General features: G+C 40.7%; 1 protein-coding gene across 4 annotated transcripts in view; it reads left to right on the top strand.

Annotated features, from left to right (window-relative positions):
• Positions 1 to 26,840, top strand: part of DENND1A (DENN domain containing 1A) — a 470,303-nt gene that overhangs the window by 245,861 nt on the left and 197,602 nt on the right. For all 4 annotated transcript variants that reach the window (XM_032478394.1, XM_032478392.1, XM_032478393.1 and 1 more), the window contains exon 10: positions 14,342 to 14,442. In XM_032478394.1, coding sequence (XP_032334285.1) covers positions 14,342 to 14,442 — 101 coding nt within the window. The remainder of the gene's footprint in view (positions 1 to 14,341; positions 14,443 to 26,840) is intronic.

Genomic DNA, 26,840 nt, shown 5'->3' with positions numbered 1-26,840 from the left:
TTCCCACCAACAGGGTAGGATTCCCTTTTCTCCACATCCTCTCCAGCATTTATCATTTGTGGACTTTTTAATGATGACCATTCTGACCAGTGTGAGGTGATACCTCATTGTAGTTTTGATTTGCATTTCTCTGATAATTAGTGATATTGAGCATTTTTTCATATGCCTGTTGGCCATTTGTCTTCGTTGGAAAAATGTTTTAGATCTTCTCCCCATTGTTTGATTGGGTTGTTTGTGATATACACACTTTTATTTGTGTATATATATATATATTTCAGATATTTCAGAATTCTTGAAAAGTTAAAAAAGAAGGTATGAAGCCTCTTTCTCATGAAATTTTATAATATAGAGATAGAGACAAAGTAGTTCTTATACAAAGGTTAAGAATAGAAATTGCACAAAATTTTATAATGGCAATTCTGGAAACCAGAAGATATTGGAGCAGTGTCGAGTTTCTAAGAGAAAATGATTTCTACCCTGAAATTCTATATTATCTAATGGAAGCACTCAGGAGAGTGGCATCAGCCCCTCCCATACCTGTCAACCTCCAGAGGTCTCTACTCCTCCACTCGCCTTCTCCATTGTGGATGAACTGTCCGTCCTCTCTATGGCCAGTCACTCTGCTGGTCAAATGACTTCATTCAACAAGTATTTTTCACGGCACTGCTGTAGGCACCGGGGATGCAATAGTGAACAGAGAGGCAAAAATCTGTCTTTATGAGGCTTACATTGTAGTTAAGGTACCTGCAATAAACAAGTAGCTTAAATAAATGCTAATAAGTACTGATGAGCACAATAAAGCAGAGGAGAGCGGATGGGGACTGGAGAGGTGGCAGGGATTGCAGTTTAGATAGATGGCCAAGGAGCGCCTCCTTGAGAAGGTCACACTTCAGCGTCCTTCTTGCTACCTTATGGAAATTCCTTCAGCTCTGAGCTCCTCTCTTCTGCATCATTATTTTTCCTTCTCTACTGGTACTTTCTTATGAGCTTGCTAACACGGTATAATGTCTCCCAAACTTAAAACAACATCCTTGATGGGAGGGTATACCTCAGTGGTAGAGTGCGCACTTAGCGTGCATAAAGTTCTGAGTTCAATCCCCAGTACCTCCATCAAACAGAAATAAACAAGTAAACCTAATTACCGCCCCCCAAACAAACAAACAAAAAACAGAACATCCTTAGCCACATCCCCTTTATCCCATTTCTTTTCCTCCTTTTAAAATAAAATTCCTCAAGAGAGTTATTTCTATTTACTGTCTAATTCCTCTCCTCTCATTCCCTCCTCTGTCTTGTGTTAGGATTTAGTCCCCACCTCCACTGAAACAGCTTTTGTTCGGCCACCAACAACTTCATGTCAAATAAAATGAGTTAGTACTTGTAAAACTTAGAACAGAGTCTGGCATGTAGTGTATGTATACATTTTTAATAAATAGTTAAACACCTATAATGGGAAGTCAAATATTAATGTTTAAAACTTAAAATCAAGAAATAGTTATTTAGAAATAAGGAGATAAATATTGTGTTGAATGTGATTAGTTCGAGTTAAGGGTAAGGAGGATTGTGAGATGGGCTGCTCTTTGTCAGTGGTATAAGCCTTTAGCACTTTTTGTTTTGTTTTTAGGGCTACAAACATATTACTTTAACGTAAACATTTTTTAAAAAACCAGTTGATTCTTAACTAAGTTCTGAATTTTGCTAATTGATGGTAGAAATCTCTTTAGGGAGAAGGGGGGTCTCACATCTCACATGGGACCAGCAGCATCCTGATAAGTTATGTGCAATTTCTCTGGGGATAAAGTAGCTGAGCAGACATCAGTTTTATCTCAGCATTTGGATCTCTTCGATTTCAGAATTTAGAAGTTGTCTAATTGTTGCCTTTTATTTCCTCACTGGTGGCTTTTTATTATCTTTTCAATGAGGGAGAATGCAAAGGCCTGAGGTTTCTGATGACCCTCTCTTGATAGAGCCAGATATGGCCTGTCATACCTTGACAAACCACATTTTTCTCAATTTTGTTTGATAAGATGTAGGCTTAATAGTCCTCAGAGCCATTAAGCATCTGAAAGATAAAAGCTGTTAACTCGCCAGAGTGCTGTCTTCTATAAAAATGACTGTGCATCAATAGAGACAAACCCAGCAATATTTAGTTCAGAGTCAGGTAGTATTCATTTCAGGCTCTCTCGGTCAATAAAGTTGTGATATTTTGTATGAGGAAAATGTTAAGTTTTTGTTCTTTTTGCGCAGTTAATGTATATTGATTGTTTTCCTTTATAAGTGATAAATAGGGAAGGCTTAACTAAATCTTGTTCTCTAATGTAAATACTTCAGTGTATTTTCTCCTAGCACAAAGGCCCCATTTTTCTTCCAGATTTTCGTATCTGAGTTTAATTCATACTGCTTTTTGGTAATGCTTGTAGATAGCAGGTAGGTCTAAAATAAGACTTTTATAGAGATAATACCTAACTACAACCGAAGTCCTAGAAGATCAGTATTATCCCCATTTTACAGAATGGTCCACCCACTCAGAGAGATGGAGTAACTTGCCCAAGTCACGCCCTGGTTGTGGGAGTGACGGACGTGCAAGTAGGTCGTTAGGTTGCAGTGTCAGGGGAAGGGAGGCTTTGGCTTCAGGAAGGGGAGAAACAACCTGACATTACACATAAAAATGAATCTTAGCCCCTTCAAAGTGCTTGCCTTGGGGACTAGGTTATGTTTATTGGGTGCCACCTCTCAAACTATGATCAGAACCCTTGTATAGAAACTGTCACAAGAGCCAGAGGCAGATTGTTAAGAATATCTAAATTCACATAAAGAGCCAAAAAGATACTCTGAGCCAAATCTGGTGGCTGTGGTGTCTGATGGAACTGCTAATGCTGGTTTGAAGTCCTGATAGTTTAGTATTTAGAGACGCTTCTCATGTAGCTGGTAAATAGCTCTGAGACTATCAAAGATATGTTGACAGCATCCGTGGACTAAGCATGTAGGACACTCTTATTTAGATTCACTCTATATTTTATGTGGCAGGTTCCCAATTCTCCTCAACACCCTTTAAAAATTCTTTTAAGTTAACCTTTTTGAGCCACTTACTATGTGCCAGACACTGCTACTCTTTTTGTCTTTTTTTCATTTGTTCTTGCAGCAACCCCAGGAACTAGATGGTTTTATTCTTTTGCAGATGAGAACATTGGCACTTGGCAAGTTAAAGTGTCTTGGCTAAGATGACCAGCAGAGATAGGATTAAAACTCATTTCTCTTGGCTCCAAGCCAACCCCCTTCTTACTAATTTGTACAGCCTCCTTGGTAACTTCCATTTGTCATGAGTTCCCTTTGACACTGTACCCAGAGAATTATTCTTGATAGGATTCTCTTGACCAGGGATCTGAAATCACAGAAAGAACTTCAGCCTGAACATTGCCTTTGAATGCAAATCTAAGCTTTTTACTTCAGATTTAGTGAGCACTTTCTGTGTGCCTGACACCACTCTTGGCAGCAAGGAAACCGAAGGTCAATATGTGAATTTCTAACTGGCATGCTTACCCTGTTAGCCAAAGCCCTATTTTCATGAGCACCATTCAGATTCAGCCCCTTCTGTCTGCGTGTTGTTGTTGTTAGGCTCTCCCAGCCCCAACTGTGCTGGTCTGCTGTGAGCCCAGCCTTAGTGGGTCCCTGGGACGAATCTTCCCAGCTCACTGTGGCTTCAGGTTTCACGTCCTGCAGTTCCTTTCAGCCTTTGTGTATCCTGGCCCTAATCTCCCCCTCTGAGATTTAGGGATGCTGTAAGAAGTTTTGAAAACTAAGAATATCCAGTTAAATGATGACAAAAGCATATTTACTTTACAAAGGAATGTATATTTTATCCAGTGGATGCTTTTTAAAACAAGTTCTTAGGAAGGAAGCACAGTTCAGTGGCAAGACTATTACCTAGTTAATTGAGCCTTCACAGCTATTTGTATGGTGCCCATAACGATGAAAAGAATTGCCACTTTTCTGATAGTGCCTCATTTAGAGAAGGAAAGAAAAAAAAAAAAAAAAAAACCCCACTAATACTTTCTGCCTGTCACTTTCTTCCTAAGTATTAGTTCCAGAGAATGTGGGCCTTGGGCGGGACTTGGACGCTGGTGGCCTGAAGAGTGATGGGTGACCTTTCTGTCTTCCCCCCAGCACCCTCGTGTCTGGCCCTTAGTAGACACTTCAGTGTTGGTGTGAAGGGATGAGTAACTTCCTACCCTTGCCCTTGACCTGTCTTAACCACTCCCACTAACAGCATCCATTGTCTCAGTACCACCTGGTCTTGTGACCTAAGAAGGGTCAGTTTGTGGACTAGATAGTTTTTCAGATTTAGCTTCATTTTCAGTTCTTTCCAGATGAACTTCAGCCGGTTGTGACTATGCCAGCCTGTATAATGGGTTGGGTACCTAAATGATGTGTGTAAAGCTTTCCTAGCTCTTCTGGATTAGAAATAACTAATCCTGTTTGCTTATCTGCAGTCCTTGAAGCTGAGATGAGAGTGGCAGTTTAAGAAGGTTTGAAATACTGGACCAGAGCCAGGGCCTCTTTGCTTGCACACTCCACTCTGCATGTTCCAGCCGTAGGAGCAAGCTGCATTATTTTGTTTCAAACTGTGCTCAAGGGAAGCCAAGACCTTGTAACTGGAAACTTACCAGAGAATTCTAAGACTAAATTTGGTGTTCCATTTAAAAAAATTAAATAAATCAAACATTTTGTTTGTTCATCTTTTATATGTTAAAAAAGAGAGATTTATCTAGTTCACACTAACAACCTAAGAACCTAAGGAGAGTTTTCAAAGAAGTGAGAAGAAAACTAATCCCTTTTGGTGACAAGGGAAATCCGTAACAAAATGTAATGAAGTGGCATGAAATACAGACTCCGCAGCCAAACTTTCAAACAGCGTAGACTCTCTAATCTCCATCACATAAAATTTTATTGTGGCTCAGAGAATATTAAAAACTGTCAGAAATAAATGAAAGGAACCTCCATTGGCAGGAAATAGAAGAATAGATTAGTATGTTTTATTTATGTGGTTTTTCTCTAGTTTTTAAATGTAAATACAATTAACTGCTTTTTGAACAAGTTCTTCATTTAATTATGTGTGAGTTAGTTTTCTCTTTTTCATGTTGAACTATAACTAGAATGAGGAACCTTGATGTTACAGACACTATATAAACTGTGTAATAGACAGAGTAACAGCAGTTTAATTTGTGATACTTTAAAACTTGCTGTGTGACTTCAGCCAGCCGTGGTCTCCCTACCAGTTCGTACCTTCCTCTCTTGCCTCTTGCTTCAACACAAGGAGCACCTGTTTTGGACCAGGCAGAGAATTCAGATTGTTAGTGACTCCTAAATGCTGGTCCCTGGATTAGTTGTGTTAGAAATCACCCAAAGAACTTGTTAAAAATTCAGGTTCTTGGGCACCACCTCCAGACATTCTGGTTCCAAAGGTCTACCATGGAACCATGGAATGTCTTTTCTTAAGGTTCCCCCAAATGGTTGATACACAGCCAGATTCAGAATCAGTGAATAGACAGTTCTCTAAGACAATATTTATTCTTTGATTTTTATTTTGCATCGTTAGAGTCCTTTTCACTTTGAGCCTATGCAATAGAGGCTAATTAAGTTTGCTTAGAAGACATTTAAGTACAGATTAACACTAAAAGACTCCTTGTTTCCATATTTCTCTTTGAGAGAACTTTGATTTTGACATTGGCTAGTCCAGAACAGGACAGAGCTAAGTATGATCTATTTAAGCTCTCAGTAATGTTGGCTGCTGATGTAGTCCACGAGTGTAATTTTGGATACATGTGTATAAATAGATCTAGAGAGGTGATGTTTCTTTTTAGCCTTTGCATTGAGAACACGGCAGAGTATTTCATTATATTATTTCAGTTGTGCGGTCAACTTGTGAAATAAATGGTATGTTCTTTATAGGACTGATAGCTTTTTATATGAGTGTTGTGAATCAGGTCTCTACTAAAAAACACTAACAGGTAATATTCAAGTCACTGACCTGGCAATATACTCGCAAAAGCTCTAAATGGCACCCATGTTGGCCAGCATCTGTCCAGATTTCATTAAAGAAATTAGAGCACCTACTATGTGCTGAATCAGTGAGGACAGGAACTCAAAATTTCCTTAGGTTTCTGCAGGCTGAAAGTGTGGTCACCGGTGAGCAAATGTAGTGTGATGTGAGATTAGACCATGTAGTTAGGGGTTGGTACACACCTTATGAAAATTCACACCTTTTTCTCTTCTCCTATCTTGATAGCTGCATATTCTCCCAGCTAGATGATTCAGACAGCCCTGCCACTGCTGTCTTTTCCCAAGAAAAAAGAAATGCAGGGATGAAAGAGAGAGCACAAGGCTTCAAGCCAGGATGATTTTGCTCAGTTCTTACCTGTGTACTTAATCCCCCCTAACCATGTGGACTTAAGCAGCTTTCTTAATCTCTCTCTCTGACCTCTTCTGTAAAAATGAGATAGTATTAATACCCACCTCAGGGTTGTTGAAAGGATTCAGCGGTCATAGGTATAAAAGCGTAGAGCCCAGTACTGCGTATATACTACTCATTTAGTAAGTGTTGACTCTGAATCTCACCTTTTTGGGGCAATAAACCCTGATTTGACTTTCAGAAGCAAAGAGGGCAATAGAGATCATGGAAGAACTCTGAAGATTTAATTAGTACAACTGGTGATGGTGGATAGTGAATGAATCCAAGCAACAGGGAATAGTCATGGTAACTTGTATGAGATTTTCCATATCCACCCACTTCTCACTAGTTATATAGTCATTGACTAAATTGTCCTTTCTTGTTCAAGTTTCCACAGTCATCACCATGCAGAGCTAGAGTGGCCTAAGAAAATGCTTTGTTCACTTGGCCCAGCATCACCACTTGACCAGCCTCCTAGGGAGGAAGACTGACCTGTCTTCATCCATCCAGGCTCTGCTCTGGTGCCTCGCTCTCTGAAAGCAGGCCTGATTCTTGCCCCAGGCAGAATTAATGATTCCTTCTTTGTATGCTAGCACACTTGAACCTCTATTATATTACCTCTTTCATAATGCTTTTGTGTTGAAGTTGATTGTTTGCATTTTGATCTTTTTCTCTCTATTTTAAATTGCTTGAGGGCATAGTGTGTACACATCGTGGATACTCAGTAGTTGTCAGGTTAATACGGATCATAGCACAGAGGCAGTTTCCTATGAGCTAAGAGCGTGGACTCTGGAGCGAGACTCCCTGGGTTTAAATCCTAGCTCTGCCACTGCTGCGACGTTGTACAAGGTCCTTAACATCTAGGGACCTTCATTTCCTCATTTGTAAATGGGAACAATAGTGCTACTACCTTATAGGGCTGCTATGAAGATTAAATGAGTTAAATAGTATGTGTAAAGCACCTAGAACTGTGCTGAGTAAGTGGTTCTCGTGGTGGCTGTGTTTATAGCTTCAATCTTTCTGAATTTCCTATCACTTTCTAAGGTTGGATTTATCTAACAAAGTAATTGTGCAGAGGAAAATTTTTTCCTCTGTGCCTCCAGATCTAGTAACTCCTACCACCTGAAAGTTTCTTAGTTTCTTTTTCACGTATGGATGCCCGACAGACAGGTACTTATGATTCTATGTTCAGTTAGGCTTTCTTTCTTTTAAAAAATGTGATTCTTTATTAAAGCAATATATAAATTAGCTAAACGTAAGTTATGATCTTAGAAATATTTTCGAAGAAATATAAATATCCACTTACACTCGACTTGAGTTTGGATCCCCTGGCAATGGTGGTAAGTTCAGAGGGGTCTGTGGGCCATGTCCTGACTCCACGATCAGTTAGAATGTGTCATAGGCAGAGAGTGGAGAAGTGGCTGTCCATGTATTTAAATGAATTATTATCAATTCCAGTGTAATTTTACCTTTTGCTTTTTCATCTTAAGAAAATTCTGTGGTTTCCTCACTCATGGTGCTACCGGCTCATCTGCCCTGTAGTTTACAATACCATAGTGTCTGTCTCTGCTGTAGTAACTAAAGCTTGTTTTTGGCAATTTTAGTTGCTCTGATGTTTTGAAGTGTCAGATTTTGACATGAAACTTCTTGCCCTGGTTAATAACTTACTCTGATTACTCTAGTTAGTAGGTAGTTTTTAAAAAAAAAAAAAAGGTGGGGGGTGGCAGGGAGGATGGAAAGAAAAGTGATTGAGTAGCAGGCCTGAGAAAGCTTCCTCTTGACTGGATGATCTTTCTCTTAGTGGAAGACATTCAGCTTGATTCCATGTTGCTGTGTTGGTTTTTATGGGTTTTTTTTTTTCCTTCCCTTCCCCAGAGGATAATGGGGAAACAAGAGGTGTGATGAGTTCCACCCAACTGAAAGAAAAGCTGCTTGAAGAAAGACAGCCCTCCCCACCCCACAAAAAAAATAAATAAATACAGAAACGTGACATTTGGACTTCTGAGAAAACAGGGCATTCTTTGCTCTTTTCCATCTTCTTTCTACTCACATGTCTGGCATCTGTCTAGACTAGCTGAAGGTCTTTGATTTCTGAGGCTTTCTAAGTTCTCTTTCTGCTAAAGCATCTTTGATAGTTTCTTAAAAGAGCCAGCTCTTCCCCCACTAGCTATAGTAAACACAATTTGAACCATTTATAATTAAAAGTTTTTCTCATATGCTTTGAAGGGTCAAGTATAGTAACTTTCAGAGTCCCTGAATGTTTTACTTAAAACTTTTTGCTGATCTTATAGTGGATTTCCTTTTGAGAATAAGCAAAAATCCAAACACTATTTGAATCATGGCACCATTTATTTCCTTATGACTACAAGGATGGTTTATAATTAAATAGAAGAATCTCATTTTCAAATTGAGAAAGCGAACAACTTCTCTAAGACACACAAAATTTTCTGTAACTGTTCTACATAGGACTTTTCTTGGTTGAAATGGATAGACTTAAAAATGACTCTCTTTAAAGTTAGTAATCTGGTACTCTTTCTAATACTCTTTGCTCTGTCACTTTCCTGATGTTTGAGTTCAGAGGCAAAATCCAATTGCCTCTAACCCTGTGATGAAGCAGGTGTCAGTTTAATCTTTTAACATTCCAAGTTCTTGGATATAAAGAATGATTGTGACCATCTGATTTTTTTTTCCTCTTTCAGCTTTTGGAACTTGGAATCTCAATACCTTGTAGGAATTTACAGCTTCTAGTTGTGATCTATTAAGCAATTGCAATTTGTTAAATGTCTGATAATCTTGTCTATCATTCCTCATGAGGTTAAGCTGGAGGCATTCTAACATTCCCCAAACATTTACTCAGCACCTGCTCTGTGTCAAGCATTGTAAGAGATAAGGAGAGGAATCAAATGTGGTCTCTGTTCTTGATGAGCTCATATCTTTAGTCTCATGCCCCTAGTTTCCTAAGACCATCTACATCTACCTCTGAGATCTTCAGAGTGTCAGGGGCCAAGCACGGAGGAAGGCTGTACCTTCCACAGTCAGGTGATGGAGATGCAATGACTGAAAGGTGGTGGTTCCTAGATAGCACATGAATTCCAGGTGGGCCTCTGTGACTGCAGAGATGAGAAAACAAGACTAGCACTGAGGCCTGTTGTGCTAGTGCATAGTCAGTGGAGCTGAGGAGGGTGAGCTGGGGAAGTAGAGGAACATTCTTCATGTCAAAGGATGGCAGTTCCTCTAGATCAAAGTTGTCAAAGCTGGAATGGGGCACAGGGATCATGTAGTCCAGCCTCTTGTTTTCCATATTGAGACCCAGGAGAGGAAGTGGCTTACTCAGATCAAAAAGGGATTTAGTGGAAACTCCATGCAGGTATGTGAAAGGGAACATGACAGGAAGCCAGATTTTCAGACAGGTGTGCCAGAAGTGACCAACAATCATTACTTCATTGTCTAGAATTTCTTATGGATCAAAGATACTACATCACCTTAGTTAAATGTAGCTCATCATCAGGAAATGATCAACTCTGTTTTTAAAAGGGTTCTTTTCTGTTAATTGGTATTTTGCTTTAGATATTTGGTCATCTAACAGCAAGGCAAATGCCTTTCTATGTAATTTGGCCTTGCTGACAGGGACAGTATGTCACCTCGTTCAGAGTCCTCAGCATAGTGTATGGGCACAGGATAGGCACTCAAAACATTTTGCAGTTAATTTATGCATGTGGAGGTGGCCACTGTAGTCTGACAGACCTGGATATGAGGCCCAGATCTGTCACTTACTAGCTGTGTGGCCTTGGGCAAGTTGTTTCACCTCTGAGACTGTTTCCTTATCCATGAAATGTCATGTTGAGTGTACACACACACACACACACACCCCTAACCTATAAAACAGTACTTTGCAAGGCCCTAAACCCCCAACATGATTCCCGGCACATACACTGTTAAGATTCTTTTTTTTTTTTTTTTAAAGGATCTCTTAACTTTTATTCTATGTTAAATTGCAGAGCTACTATTTGGAATCAAATGAATTGGAATCTAAGATTGTGACAATGTGGGCATTTCTCTAAGAAATCCCTCAAATTGGGAAAAAAAAATGTGTCTGCGATTTTTCACACTCTACCGTTGATTGCTCTCCATTCATGTCCCTCCTCCACTGCCTCCTCCTTTCTCTCCCTTTGCCTCAAAGAAAACTATGGAGCCATATAGAAAACTCCAAAATCAGACTGACCTTGTGCACCTTTAATTGAGGACAGAATTTGCTAAAAGTGCGTCCAAAAACCCACCAGTGGTTTACTTTACAATTTGTGTCCTGGCTAGACTGGCTGTTGGCTGTATAAATTGTCTAGTTTTGTCTGGAGTCTTAGACTATTCAGCTGCTTCAGGGCAAAATCTTTTGGGGTGTCATTAAACGGGATTGATAATTGGCTTCTGATGAATATTCATTGTGACTAATGACTTTGGGCAAATTTTACACATACTATCTTTCTATTCTCCCACTGAGTGAGATTTTGATAGGATCATTTTCCTCAACTTGCACTTCAGTTAAATATTCACAATACCCCTTTGCTGACTACAATCCAAATTGTATACTTCCATTACTTTTAAATTTTGTATTCTGTAAGGAATGAGCATAGGCCTTTAGGACCCTAATTTTTTTTAATGGGATTGGTTTTAGAGGTTTTTTTTAAAGTGGCTAATGATAATTTATGGGATGTAATATGTTATTCCTGATTAAGCATGTCATAACACTTGGTCTCCTTAACTACTAGTGTTCCTAAGAAATGATGCACATAGTTTGTGCTATTTAGTATTTTGGAAAAATGCCAAATAATTCCCTTTTTTGCTTGTTGGTTTTCTTAATCAAATGGGTAAATGCATTTTACTCTATTGCAGAGATTTGGCCCTTAGAAAACCCTCAATGAAAATGATGATCACAAATCTTTAAAGTTTTATTTCTATGAGGGATAAGTAATTTAAAACCTTGTCATTTAGCTTGGCAGGTTTTTTTGAGGCTAAGGAAACATGAAAAGAACGTTGTCTGAAGATAAGATCTCTGCCACTTTACCACTTGAAATAGGATTTTTGACTCAAACCAATTTAAGCTAAAAAGAGGCAAGTATTCAAGTTCTGTCTCAACCAGGAACATTTTACTGAATGAGTTTTTCAAAGAGAATCACCAGTGAATACATGTGATGATGATGCTTCACATTTGTATGGCACCGTATAGATTTTAAAGTGCTTTTATTTATTTGGTATGTTGTAGAGTTACAGAGTAGGCATATTATTGAATAAATGGATGGATGAATCCATTGACTTGATTTTCTAAAAGTGGCATATTTATGTGTCTAAGCTTACTGTTATTGTTTTAGAATTTGGGTCATATAGCCTACTCTGTGAGACTCATGAAAATGTTAGTCCAATACTGTGAAAAACCAAGCTACTATCTATCTTTATATTGTGGATATAGTCTAAGTAAGAATTTTTTTTTTATTCAAGAAACATTGCATTATCTAGCGCATATATATATAAAGACAGGGTCTTTCTGTACAGTGAGAGGACAAACATACAGTTATAGTCACATTAATAATGGGGTCACAAGCCCAGTGGAGCCATGCAGTTCTTTACAGAGGAAGGTAGTGCTTGCACAGAGACTTGAGGGAGGAGGGATTTACTAGGGGCACAGACCCGGGCCAGTGGGAATAAAGAAGGAAAGAAAAGGAGTATGTAACTACTTCTAAATCTGCAAATGATTTATTGCAAGGATAAACCAGGGGAAGGTGGTAGAGACTGTGGCTGGAGATGCTGCTCTACAGGTAGACTGGGAGCTGGAGGAGACATGCCTGTACCAGATGTGCCCCCAAGCCCACTCCCAGTAGGACATTACATGACTGGACCTGCACTTTAGCAAGAGTACTTTGGCAGCTAGTTAAAGGATGGGAAGGAAGGGCTGGGGCCCAAGGCCAGTGAAACCCTCCAGCCTGACTTCAGGGTGGAGTTAGAGTAAAGTTGGTTCATTCTCCACTCACTCAACACCCCAGCAAAGATTTTTTTATCTCTTCCAACTCCAAAGAGATTAGTTGTGTGTAATATGACAGACAGCCTCCTTTCTATGGAAACCTACCGAAATAGGTTGAGAAAAGATGGATTAAGCCTACAAGCCTTGACGGAGACACTGAGAACTGCTGTGAAAGCTTGTTGGATGAGCTCCTGTTCCTGGCATGTACCTGATTTAAAGAACAGGGTCTAGAGGGAAAAGCAGGGGGGAAAAGTAGTGGCCCTGGATTTAATACACAGCTCTCACAACTGTGAAACATCAGCAGAATATCCAATTTAAAGCTGTTCATGTTACACTAACCTCTGGGATTCTTTTAACTGGGCCTTGGCACATCACTCTTTCGCCACGTAAATGTCCTTCTGTCAGCAAAGGCCAGTTAACAGCTTCCAAAAGAAGCAAAGTCCTCATGGGAATAGGCTTCCCAGAAACCAAAGAAACATTAAAGAAAAAAGGCAGAAAGAAACATGTGTTGTTGGCTTTTGTCACTTCATAGCCATATCTCCAAAGGTGTTGGGTTTTTTCCTTCTTTCACTATATTGAATTTTGTAGCAATTTTATTCTATTGTGTCTTTGTTTCCTAATTTTTTTGTTGTATCAAATACTGATTGTATGATGTGTCTAGCTCTTGAGAGAAAAAAAAAAAGAAATGTGAAATAGGGACAAGTCAAAAGAATAGGGAGAGGAAGGATTAGTCAGTAAACAGTGCTGGAGCAATTGATTAACTATGTGGAAAAAATAAATTCTCACCTCAGTCCTTAAGCCCAAATTAATTCCAGATGGATTAAAGAGTTAAATCCTGAGGGAAAATTTGGAGGACTTTCTTAGCATAAAAGCGATGGAAACCATCATGAAGGAAAACATTTGCCCATGTAATTATTTAAGCCTTCTCTTTACCCCAAAATTCAAAGAAAATTAAATAAGGATAAATTATTTTCAAAAACATCACAAAGGATTAATATCCTTGGCATATCCAGTATTTGCTTGTAAATCAATTTAAAAACTACTCATTCTCATTAGAAAAAGTGGACTAAGAATATGAGCAGTCCGTTTACCTAAGAAATATCATTAAGAAACATGTAGTTAAGAAACATGTAACAAGATGTTTGGCCTCAGTCATGATCAGAGAAATAAAAATAAAGTGAAGATAGATACAGCCTTAAAGCTACTAACTTGGATTGTATTTCTTAGTGCTGGTGAGATACAGGGAAGCCAGCATTCCAGTACATGGCTGGGGAAGTGTAAAGAGCCTCAATCCTTCATCAGTTTATTATATTAATGTATTTAGTGTATTTAAATTATTGTATTTATTAAGTGCCTTAAAATATTTATAACCTTTGTCTTTAAATTCTACATCTAGGAACCATATATAAAAATTATTGACCTGATCTGCGTATATAACTTAATGATGGAAGAGTGATTAAATTCATTGAGTGGCTTTAAAAGATGTTTTCTAAGAATATCTTAAAATGTGGGAAAATGCCAGCAAATAATGTTAACCTAAAGGGCAAGTCAACACTGTATTTACAGTAATCCTGATTTTATTAGAAAAGTGCATATGTATGTAATACTGCAAAACGTTAAATTATTTTCAGATGGTGAAGACTTTTCTTTTATCCCTTTCTCCGTTTTCTAAATTTTCTCCTATCATTGTGTATTAACCTCATAATCATGAAAAAAATATATTTTTTGAAAAGCAAGCTCTTATTAGATTTGAATTAGGGTTATTGAGTTAACATAATTTTAAATAGGTTGATAAGTATATATTTAATTTTACGGCTGAACTCAAATGACAGTGTCCTCTCACTTTAATTGTTTAGCCCTGAATCTCTAACTTGCTTCTGTTGCAGTTGACTGCCTGTATCCACGGGTCCGCCGCAATGCTCTACCCCATGTTCTGGCAGCACGTGTATATCCCCGTCCTGCCTCCGCACCTGCTGGACTACTGCTGGTAAGGCCGCTGCTTACCCTGTCCTCTGCTTTTCCTTCTCCAGAAAATGACCAGACATGTTAAGCCTGTAACTTGTAATGCAGTTGGTGACTCTAAAAGTACTAACTTCAAAGTGATCTGAATTTTAGACCTCCTGATTGCATGGCCTGTTTGTTTCCAGACAGCTTTTATATATGTCATGGCATTCTTAAGGGTTCAAGTGGATAATGCTTTTCCTGTTCCTCAGTTTAGGAAAACCAAAGCACCAAGTAGTTGTGTGATTTTTTTTCCCCATAAGACAGATTGGAAACTGGTGTCAAGAACAATTGAGATCCCCAGGGTCTTCAAGTTTCAGCCATGCCCTGGCACGTTCTGTAAGACTTGCTCTCAGCTGTGGTTTGGAAGCATAAGCCAAGCTTCAAAACCCTCTGAAGTCTTTTGATGGGAATTTCACTATTCAGTGAAATGTGTTTTGGTGGAAGGAGGGAGGGGAGAGAGGGAGAAGGAAGACAGGCTGGCTGACTGGCTTGCTTTAGAGTCAGCTCACCACTTGGGTGATTCGCTTGGCTAAAAACTTTGTTTCCCCATCTGCAAAATAAAGTTTTGTTTTATACATAGTTATATAAAGGTGCAATGAAATAACATGAAAAGGCACCATGTAGACAAACAGGCTCACAGTAGGTACTCAGTAAATGTTTGTGCAGAAGCATCACCTTCTTATCTGTCTCCAATAGATTACTGGAAAAGACTTTGTGACTTATTTGGACCTGTTTTCCTTATAAATAATTTCTTTCTCCGGTGTAACATGATTGAAGACATTATCTCCAATCTGCAGAAATTGATAAGGGAGTGCTATACACATATAGGAAAAGGCTCTGCACTGCCTGCCAGAAATTGAGGGCTTCAGGAGAAAGGAGCCCATTTGAGGGGTCACAGCTCTGTTGCTTAAGAACAGATGATTCAGGACATTTGCCATTGGTTCAGAGTGACTGAGTCAAAATCAGTCATAATTTTTGCTGGACTCTCCAGCCCATTTTGCAGTCCTCTCAGTGGAAGGGTTCACCTAGGTAGCCCAGTTGTCCTGGGAATTTAAAGGTATTCCATAGTCTTCCTCATTTTGTGTGTTAGGCTCATCGTCATCCCAAGAAGCAATGGATTCAATAAAGATGTAGCTCAGAGCCATCAAGTCAAATTCGGGGGCCCTCTCAAGTGCATTGCACTAAGTGAATTGGCTCATTCCTCTCTTGAGTGCGTATCTTTCTTATCAAGGTAGGTCTTTATGTCCATGCCTTTCTCGCATCTCTCACGAGATGGGGCAGTTTCTCTGCTTGGACTTGTTGTTTTATTTGAGCTTCTGAACCAACTATATTGGTTATTTCTGCTGTCACATAATCTCAAAGGGAAGGACCTCGCTATCCATTCATGTTTGTTGTTGTTTGAATGAAAGATTGGGGGGCGGGACCTAGGCAGACTGATGCTTAGAGAGGAAGAAAGAGGCAAGGAGAGTGAGGGGGGAAAGAAAGAACAAAGCATGCAGGGAAGGTGGAAGGGGAGACAGAAAGGAAAGGTAGGAGAGGGGCCATATGTCCCCTAAGACAGACTTACAGTGACACCCAGTCCCCTAGCACAGAGAACCTGCTGCCACACCTCCCTGGCCCTGACACACAGCACCCTCACAGGCACATAACTCCCCAACCCCATACACATGGCCTCATACTCACACACACAGACACAGGTCCCTTCCCCACAGACGTGTGCACCAGGGTCCCCCACACAGAGAGAGGCACACCCCACTACATACCTCACCCCAGACATGTGCTCTACAGGGAAACCTTAGAGTTCTCCCTGCAAGAGGCTCACCTGTGTGTCTTGATGCTGTGCTTCAAGTAGGAGCCCCTGGGGCTTCTGTGTACAGAGATTGGTGGCACTGAGAGAGTCTTTATATTCCTTCTGCCTCCCAAATAGTACAGCTTTAACTTTCCATTATTTGTAGAGTTTTGGTTGCTAACTTGTTGGCTAGTTTAAAATCAGCAGCTTAAAGTCCCAGAACTATGGAGAAGAAAATGCTCTGTCAGTAACATCAGCGATAACAATAGTTGCCAGTTGTTGAATATCTCCTGTGCCTCCAGTCATTGGACCATCTCCTTACGTCTGTGATCTTGTTTAATTCTTCCAGCAGCCCTGTAAGGCAGGCGTTATTAGCTCCATTTCACAATCAGTAAATAAGGCCCCAAGAGGTTTAGTAACTTGCCCTAATATAGATATTATATCCTGTATAATTCTGTTTTTATAAAAAGAAACAGAAAGTTTGTGTATATATAACCCAAAAATTAGATACACACACATATACATGCAGAGGGGCAGAAATCTAGAAGGAAATACACCAGAATATTAACAGTGATTTCTGAGGGGGAGGAGGGAGAGAAATTATGCATGCTTTTTATTTTATTTTCCACATTTTCAAGTATATCTACAAAGAAAACGTATAGTTTTTATAATTGAAACATTTTATTTTAAGAAAATCAGTGTTTACTCTGGCCAGTTGTTCTTTCCAGCTACCATCTCAGGTCCTAGGCCTCCTTTCTTGTTTGCTTAGAGGATATATTAGCTGTTTCACTCTTTCCCATGGAAGCTGACCCAAGAGCCTCTTTTCAGCTTCCTCTCAAACTCTTGCCCTCTCTAGAACTGTCACCAGCCTGACCCAGAGCGATGATGCTGGCAGCTCAAACTAGGAAGGGAAGACTTGGCAAGGAAGTCTGCTAAGCCCTTGTCACCCCAAACCTGCACTCCAAAAACGCAGAGTTAAGACTTGTAATTTTGGGATCCTGAGTGGGCTTTGTGACTAGGCACCGTACTGGAAGTTTCTGTTTGTGTGATAGCAGTTTCTCTCCTGGTCTCTTGTTTTCATGAAAGAACTTTTTGACACTTGACCAAAGGATGATTACAGGCCTGTGGGGATTGGTATCTGTTTATTTACTGCAAGACGTAGGAATGATGAAATGAAAGACCCCAAGAGAAAAAACAGATCCTCTGTTCAAGGCTTGATTTGATCACCTCCAGCCTGCTACCACTGCTTTGGTCAGAAACTACAAATGTCATGAAATTTGAGTCAATGCTAATAACTTTATTCTTTTGTGCTTGGCGACTTTCACCACCATTGAGTTTAATCCTTGGTGGTAAGAGCCAGCAGGGATAACTAGCATTTTAAGTAGAGTGCTAGGAGCCTGAAACATGTAAATTTGAAGGAGGTTTGTTCCTCTGTAGATGATTTAAATGTTAAGTACGTCCCCATGCAGGGGATACACGAAATGGAATCTGAAAACTATTATCTCCTGTAGAAATGAACTCTCAATTTACTCACTGCACAGGAAGGGCAGATTCTAGTCATTTTCACTGCCAGCAGGTGCCCTTTCTATGCATAATAGACTTCGCAAGTGTAATTAACACATGAGGACCACTGCTGCCAGTTTTTCTTCAGGTACGTGCTGCTAGGAGTTTTCAGAACAACAGTATGGGCTGTAAGAGCTTTTTACATTGCACTTGAAGATGAGGTGTTCATTGACTTCCGGACAAAGACATGCTAAATGGGGCTGAGCCTAGACCCTGCTGTGGGTATCATAGGTCATGGTCCTTGGGCCTAGAGATCCCAAGAGCTGTAATGCAGCCTTTGGGAGAACAGAATCCAGTGTAGCAAAGCTCTGGGATGCAGTGAATAAATGGAAAGTATGATGCTGAAAACCCTGCAATTATGTGGAAGACTAATTGCACATTCACAAATACAACAACCAATTATCTGAGTTAAATTTAATTAGAGCTGTAATCACAGATTTTAATTATCTGAATAAATCTATTTAATACAAATAATCTGCCCTAAATATTTCCCAAATTAATTTTTTCATGTCCCTTCCCATTTTTGGAAGGGGTGGTATCTGGGCTTTGGATTCAGACAGACCCAAGTTCAAATCTGTTTTATCTCTTATTAGTTTATTAAATCTATTTTATCTCTCTGATCTGCCATTTATTTTTCTGTAAAATGGGTTTAATTTACCTACTTTGAAGAATGGCTTTTAGGAATTAGAGATACTGGTCATCAAATGGCAAACAGTTTAGTAAACGGTGGTTGCTCTTAACAATGGTTGTTATAAACATGGTACATGGATTTTGGTTTCCAGAACGTTTAACTCACATCAAACATTCTTGCTTCTGCTGCCGTGTGAGCTCAGGGGAAAATCTTTATAATTCATTTTCTCTTTTTACCCATCAGATTGTTTTTATTTTGATTTTTTTTTTTATTTAACTTGGGTTATTGTATGGTTGTTTTCATTTGCAGCTGTGGCATAAGAATGAAAAGAAAAGAAACAAAAGCAGATGGCAGAGAAAACGAAAGGAGTAAGACATTTCCAGCCCTTATGAATATTTAAAAACATGTGCTGCTGGTTCCTTTCTACTTTAGATCTGTGCCATTCTCTTGACTTTGAAAGTGAAAATGAGAATGTTCCCTACCTTAGCTGATGGCAGCCCTGACCTTGGCCAGTGTTGGAAGGGCCTTCCCATTCTGGGACAAAAGAATTAACTTCCTAATGAAATCAACATCCCTTTCATAATAATAATCACCACTGATAGAGTACAGTGTGTGTATCAAGCTCTTTGTACACATTATTGCCAATCTTTAAAATCAAGCTGTAAGGTAAATATTAGCTGCATTGTATAGGTTAGGAAATTGAAGCTCAGAGGGATTTGGTGACTTACCTACGATGAAACGACTAAGAAATGGTAGAGTCTGCACTTGAAGTCCAAGGCCGTCTCATAGTAAAGCTTTCCTTATTAATATCCTTCAAGGTATTAGAGAATAAGTGGTACCCATCACCAAGATTTTATGAAAAAAAATTCTTCTCTTAGGCTTTTTGATGACTTGCTAATAATTGTAAACTTCTGTTGTCATTCATTATTATTCATTCATTCAACAAATATTTATAGAGCACTGACTATGTACCAAGCAGTGTGCTAATTAAATGTTGCTAATAAAACGTCCCAGTAGAAGCCATATGGTATTTCCCATGTAAATTTCCTCCTTCTCCCTTACTCCTTCAGAAATAGTCCTAAATAGGGACCACAAACCAGTTCCCAAATTGAATTGTATATTTGGGTTATTCTGGACACTTGTTAACATATTTCCAAATATGTGATAAAATATTTCCAAAACAGATGAGGACAAGTTCATATTTTCCTCCAAAGGGCAGTGAGGCCAAGAGCCAACTTAGGAGGTAACTCCTGACGTTCTCCAAGGGCATGGCTGAACTGAAAAGTTAAATCAGATGTGTACAGTTAAGGTTTGGATTTTGTATCTGACTTTGTAAAATATATCATATTTCCTGACATTTCTAGGTACCTCTGGAAGCCACTTTTCTACTCAGAGTGGGCATGCTCAGGTTCTCTGTGAGACATACTGGTTCTAGGCTCTTTATCTGTGCGCCAAGTGGGGTTCTGAATCAACCCTCACATGCTGTATCACGTATTCCACCTAGGATTTTTAGCAGTCTTAATATGCCTCTTCACAGGGTGCATAGTCCATGTGGGTGATGGGGAGTCAGTCTGGACACAGCTATGAAGTGACATCTGGATGATCAGAGCTGGGTCCATTCTAATCCTTGTCTTCATAATGCCATAAAACTTTGCATGAGAAATAAATTGATGCTAAAATAAGTGGGATTGTTGATATTCTTTGTGGCAGTGACAGAAAGCAACAAAGTGTGGTGTAGTGGAAACAGAAAAACTTGGCTTTGGTTCTGGCATTCATTGGTTTTAAGGTCACTGAACACCTCTGAGCCTATCTTCTCTTCTGTTGAATGTGAATAGTAATTACTACTGATAAAAAGCAGGTGTTCCATAAATAGTAGGTACTGTTTTTGTTAATATGACTATATACATGTATTTATAGTCAATCTATATTAATGTGTGTATATGTACATACATAAGTAACTGAACAATCCAGTTCAAGTTTGCAATACCCAGGTGGGATGGAACTGGATTAGGTAACGAGGTGTGACTAAAATCCTCATATATATATGTATCCAACTCTGGGTTGTGCAGGTTTTGTTCAAGATTGAATTCTAACACGTAAGCAAAAGCTGTGTGTCATTTCCATTTTGCAGCAAGTATTTGTGAGTGCCTGTGTCCCTGGCATTGGGCATAGGAAGGTAGGAGCTATGGATTGTTCTGGTCTGAGAAACTGCTAACAGTTCTACTACTAAAAGAACTCAGGTGTCCAGGCAAGAATTGGGAGGGTTTTGTTTTTGTTTTTGTTTTTGTTTTTGTTTTTGTTTTTGTTTTTGTTTTTGTTTTTGTTTTTGTTTTAAGCTAAGAAGTATCAAAGGACCATGATAGGTCCACTACGGCAGGAACTCACCTGGAAAGGTAGGAGAGGATTAGGTCCAGGATTTCAGTTTCAGACAGAAGAAGGGAAGTTGGATCTGTGCTAGGCCTGATGATTAGAAGGTGCACAATGAGTATTGATTGAACAAAGTGAAATTATAGATTTCCTGGGTAAATCCCTTAGTAAGATTTGGCTGAACTTGAGGTTTGAATAGAGAGGCTGACTAGTAGAAAAGAATTCAGGCTTAGAAGTCAAAGCTCTGGGTCCAAGTCCAGGCTCTTGTCCTGCTGAATATGTCTTTGGGTGAGTCACATAGCCTCTCCAAGCCCTCGTTCCTCATCCACAAGATATAGCCAAAAATACTGTTCTCCATAAAGAGCTGGGCATCAAGGAAGCTCCTAGAAAGAAGCTGGTAGGTGGTGACAGTCACTGAGCCCTATGCTGAAGCACACCTGCATTTCCTTCAGCAGCACCAGAAACTGAAATACCAAGTGCCTTTGGAGGAAGCTTTGGACAATTTCTGAGTCCACTGTCTTTTTGGTAGAAAAATGAGAGAAGAGATGGCTCTTGGCACTATCTATGCTGTAGACTCTGTAGGAATCTCTATCTGTATTATAGGTTCTGTAGTAAAACTGCCTTTTCAAGTTCTCCATTTAATTTTTAAAAATTGAAAATGTAATTTATATACCATAAAATTCACCCTTTTAAAAGTATATAATTCATTGATTTTTAGTATATTCATAAGGTTGTGCAGCCATCACCACTGTCTAATTCCAGATCTGTTCAATTTTTAATACATCCTTATTCTGTTAGTAAGGTAATTCATCCTTATTATTAAAGAAAAACAATATTTTTTAACCTTTCAAAAGTATATATAGCAAATAGCGAATGTTCTACAAGAGTGGTCTACAGAGAGGGCTGGTGTCAGACCCTTAACCTGGACCCTCCAAGGTGCCCCTGATGGCACAGATGCTAGGAGTGCAGCGTGTGACAGCTCTCACCCAGCCTCAGCATTGACATTCCCGGGAGGGTGCTGAGATGTACAGGGTCAGAGAAGACGAAGTGTCCCTTTACCATGGGGAGGACCCTTTTGCAGATGGGGGTGGTGATTGCTGGCTCTCCCACTCACCCACTGGGGAGTCTCCTACTGTAGGCCATCGCCTCGTGGTCCTCCATCTTCTCTGCTACTGCATCTAAACCTGAGTGTCTGGACCTCCCTGCCAGTCAGTCCCATCTTCCCAGCACCTGCCCTGCTGCTTGATGTGGTAAGGGGCAACAGCCTGCTCCCTTGCCCCAATTTCTCAGTGGCCTCCATGGGACATAGCTGGCTCTGACCTGAGCTTATACGGCCAAGCCTTGGCCTGGTTTTCTGTTTCTTGTGACACATCTTATATGTAATCCCTCACTCCTCCCTGGTCTGGAGCCTGTCTTGACTCCAACATTTAGAAAACTCTAGAACTTCTAAGGCATAGTGTAGTCTCCACAGTAAAAACATTCAACATATGTTCCTGGGCATCAATAGAGTAGGAGCCACAGACCATATAGTGTTATCGTCACAGAAGCTTCAGCTGTGGAGGAAGTTACCTCATGGCAGGAATTTGGGGATACGTGTCCCTGCCTCTCTCACAAGGAGAATACATGAAGCACGGGGGCAGTGCTAGGCTCAGAGTCATCTCTCAACAAATGTGGGTTTGTGTTCCCTGTAAATATTTGGAAGACTGAGAGGCTAGGCTAGGAAGGTAGTTGGACACTATGCATCTTGACATGTGTCTTATCTTAGTCCTGGATAAACAAAAAGATTTTTTTTTTGCCTCTCATTACCACTTGCATTTTCAACTTCTACACTCTTTTGGGGGGGGTGACTTTATCTTGGTTTATTTATCCATAAATATCTTTCTCTTTTTCTCTTCTCATTTCTTCTGTACCTCATTCTTTCCTGCATTTCTACAAGGGTCTCATGGGCTGCTGGTGGCTCAAACCTGAGACTTCCTTCTGTAGCCTGGGTCTGACTGCTGCGGTTCTCATTGAACTCTCTGGTGCAGTAGAGACCCCTGTCTCCTGACCTTTCCTCTGTGATTAACTTCTCCTGCAGCAGTGGTCTTAGCCATGGAGCCCTTCCTGATGTTTTCCAAGTCTGTCTCCTTCTGGTGGACTGAGGAGGCACAAACGGGCGGACTACTCCAGGCTTTGATGTTGACCTTTCTGGGTTTTCGTCCAGGCATTATCTTTGTAACTCCTGTGTTTGTTTTGGTTGGGTTCAGGGGCTTGGAGCTCTAGAGGGCATTTTTCCCAGCCCCCAGGGTTACCCTAGAAAGCCACAGGGACACACTTGGGAGGGCATTGTCTTCCCTCTCCCTGCTTCACCATCAGCTCAGATATACACATGTCTTGCATTAGCAGACCGTCTCCAGTAGCCAAGACCACGAGCCCAGCTGCTCCACCATCGTGAGCTCTGTGTTCTAGCTGCCGAAACTGCAGATGGAAACGTTGCTGTCTCTGCCGCCTCTCTCAGTCTAGAATTGCTCCTGTCCTCGCGTGGACCCTCATCTCTGCTATTGCTCATAAATCAGGGAGGGCCTGTTGGAAACCAGGCAAGAAGTCAAATACCTTTTCCCCTAAGAAAACCTTGATTAACTCATGACATTCGCACCCCTTCTACTTTTCAAGCCATATTTTCTGCCTCTCACCAGCTGTGACCTTTGTCGAGTCACTTAACCTCTTGGAGCCGTAGGTTCCACTGTGAATTATGGAGATCGACCTTTCAAGATTGCTGCCAGGATGCAGTGAGGTCATCTTACGTCCGCCCCATGGCTCCCTGTACGTGTCCTCACAGCACTTACACACATACAGTGATACGCTTGTTTACTGTCTGCTACGAACTGTAGGCTCCAAATAGGCAGGGATCAGAACTGGTTTTTCTCTCCTCCATCCCCAGCCCAACGTGGTGCCTGACACACAGTAATGTTTGCTGACTGACTGACCAGCATATGGGAAACACTGAGCACATAATAAGTGCACCAGAAGATGTTAGCCTTCTCTCTTTCCCTTCCCTGGTTGTCTTTTTAAAATTCAAACTTCTGAGTTATTTTTCTCTATGGACACGATGAATCATGTAACAATCCTGTGTCCCTCTTTGAGTTGGCATTCAGAGCCAAATGTGTGGCCATCCCAGCAAAACCTCAGCACGTAGTTGAAGTACTAACCTCACCTTGGCTTGGTTTTTATCCTTTGCCCCTATTTTCCCCCCTGCTTTTGTTGCTGTATTGAACATATTCCTATAAACTGCCTTAAATTCTATTAAGAACAAGAAAGGATATCTATTCATTTAAGCTAGTTAGGCAAATGTAGTTTTATTTTGGCTACGAAGTGTCCACTTGCTATTTTATTTTTCAGCTATAATTATCAAATAACCATTTTTTTCTTAAGTGTAACATAATGGTTAAGAGAAGTTAATATAAAGCAAGAGTAGTATGAGGCTTTGAAGTAGAAGGATTTGGGCTGGAGTCACTGTTAACTGTGACCATGGGCAAGTTTCCAAGAATCCCTTTTTTTAATCTATAAAAAGAGACGGTATAAATTGGATTATTGGAGGATTAAATGAGATAAGGTAACCAGAGCCTCTCGCACAGCCCTTGGCATCTGGTGAGCGCTCAGCACAAGCAGCTCCGCTTCTTTGTTCCTCTGGCTCTGCCGACAGCTCCACCCTAGACTCTGGGGAGTGGGGAACAGAGTTCTGTTCTCCAGTGACTGACAGCCTAGAACAACCATATGAATTAGCACGTGCTGTATGCCAAATGGGCAACCAAGACCAAAGCCTCCAAATGGGGAGGTGTTCGCCTCCACTGGGGTGATCTAGAAGTGGGGCTTGCCGGGCGGCAGCAGCAGGAGGACTCGAAGGAGGAGGGACTGATGCCCACAGGGACACGTGTGACTCAGCTCAGAGGCCAGTCTGGGTCCCTGTGGTGAGGGGGCTAGACAGGGTCTCGAGCGGAATGTGGAGGGGCTTGGGACTTGGCACAGCTGCTGGCGGGCCCTAAGGGAACAGGCTAGAGAAGACCCGTGAACCTCCTTCCACTTTTCTACCACAAGCTCGGCAAATGCCGGGCTCCTGGGAAACAGAGTCGCTTTATCTCAGACTGGGGATTTAGTCTCAGTTCTGCCCTTTACTAGCTGTGTGACCTCAGCGAGTTGTTTAGCTTCCCAGCCTTTGTGCCTTCATCTGTAGAATGCTTGGTAATAATAGTACCCACCATGTACTGTTGTCCTGAGGAGCCAATGAGATAATGCCTAGTGTGGCTGTGGCACTGTACAGTCACCAGTGTTTGCCCTTCTTGGCTCCCTGTGCAACCCTGGTCATGATATTAGCCTGCAGCCCATCTATCTGGTCACTCTCAGTAAAACAAGAACTAGGACGGTTTGTGTTCTCCAACGGGATGTGTTGTGTGGTCTTTTTTCGTGTCCTTTTTCCCAGTCTTTTGTCCTTTAACTCTCAAACAACACCAGGCCTCGTTATTTCAGAGCAGAATTTTAAACTGTAAGACAAACTGTATTTACACTTTTGCTTCTCTTCAAACAAAAGAAAGAAAGAAAAGCTCAAATGAATAAGACTTCTTTCAAAGTTTTCCTTTCCTTTAAAAACAATGAACTGAGGCAAGCCTTGTGGGATCCCCTTTGTGGATCAGGTAGTTGGCTGAGAAGGTGGAGTGCCTCTGAGAGGGGAGATGGGGGCTGTGATGTGTAAATTGCTTACTGTGCATTTATATGGGGAAGGAAAAAGAGTGGACCTTCCAACCCCCTGGGCAGTTCTAAGCTGTTTCCTTACTGAGGTCAAAGGGGTGGTGCTCACCTGGGGGTGGGGGCCTCCTACCTCTCTCCACATCTCCCCGCCCTTCCCCTCTCTTCCCTCTTTGTCTTGGGAAGCTGCATTCCGTGTATTTGAGCAGCCGGTGTTCTTTTATTTCACCTGCCTCTTCCAATTAGTAGTCACTCACCTCAGGGGAACATAATTAAGAGGGCTCTAGTTATCTGGGGGAAAAGAATTAACAAATTGAGAAAGTACAGTAATAATGAAAGGGGACTCTAGGACCATTAATAAGTCTGCAGTCTCCGTGGTCATGCCTGTTCATTGCTGGGAACGAGCTCTTGCTGTAGGACTTAGCTGTTAGAGAAGTGCTCTGCTTCGCAGGCCTGAAGTTGATGAGAGGATTGAGTGAATAGCCCCCTTGGTTTACCAGCTCTCCTTCCCTTTTGGCTTAAGTACTGTGCTATGGGACAGCTTGGGCTTTCAGACCAGCTTCCCTGACTGCTTCACTATTTACTAGCTCTGTGACCTTGGTCAAGTTACTTTCTGAGCTTGTTTCCCAGTTCAAACATGAGGATAGTAGCAATACCTTGCAGAGTTCCCTTGAGAATTATGTGTAAGTAATGCATGAAAGCACTGAGTTATGGTAGCTCAGTTGATACTAGTTCCTTTTCCTCTTTAGAGGATTCTAAGTAAACATACCTTTCAGGTGAAGGTCATTATATTGTCACTGCCTTGACACCAGCAGTAGAACCCCTTTCCTTTGCAAGGGAGAAGGAAGAAAGAATAGCTTTTACTCTTCTAGGACATAACTGATGAAATCAGATAGTACCATAATTCCCAGAAAGCAAAGGCCTGAGGCAGACAGGCCCTATTCCACTACTCAGAGATGTACAGTGGCATCCCACAGTCACCGTCAGCCACAGGGCAGCTGTGACACAGTTGTCACGGCCCGCCTATGCATGAACTTGGTTGTAGCTGTTAATATTATCACCACTTTAATTTAATTATGTGCATTGTTGGTTCTGCACATGTTGTGTCTAATTGCCATTTAAAATGTCTTCCAAATCGCAGTCAGATTCAGCATTGAAATGTAAAGTCAGAGTGGATGCTGAAAGGCACCAGAGCAGAGAAGCATGGTGTTCATTTGCTATTGGAGAAACAGATAATTACACTGATGTTTTCTTGATAAAAAATAAACAAGTTCTCTCTGGGATGTAATAAAGGAAGATAGCATCTGGATGA

This window comes from Camelus ferus, chromosome 4 (genome assembly GCF_009834535.1).
Source record: "Camelus ferus isolate YT-003-E chromosome 4, BCGSAC_Cfer_1.0, whole genome shotgun sequence".
Classification (NCBI taxonomy): domain Eukaryota; kingdom Metazoa; phylum Chordata; class Mammalia; order Artiodactyla; family Camelidae; genus Camelus; species Camelus ferus.
Note: the sequence above shows the minus strand (reverse complement) of the source record. Positions and strands in the feature narration are given on the sequence as shown.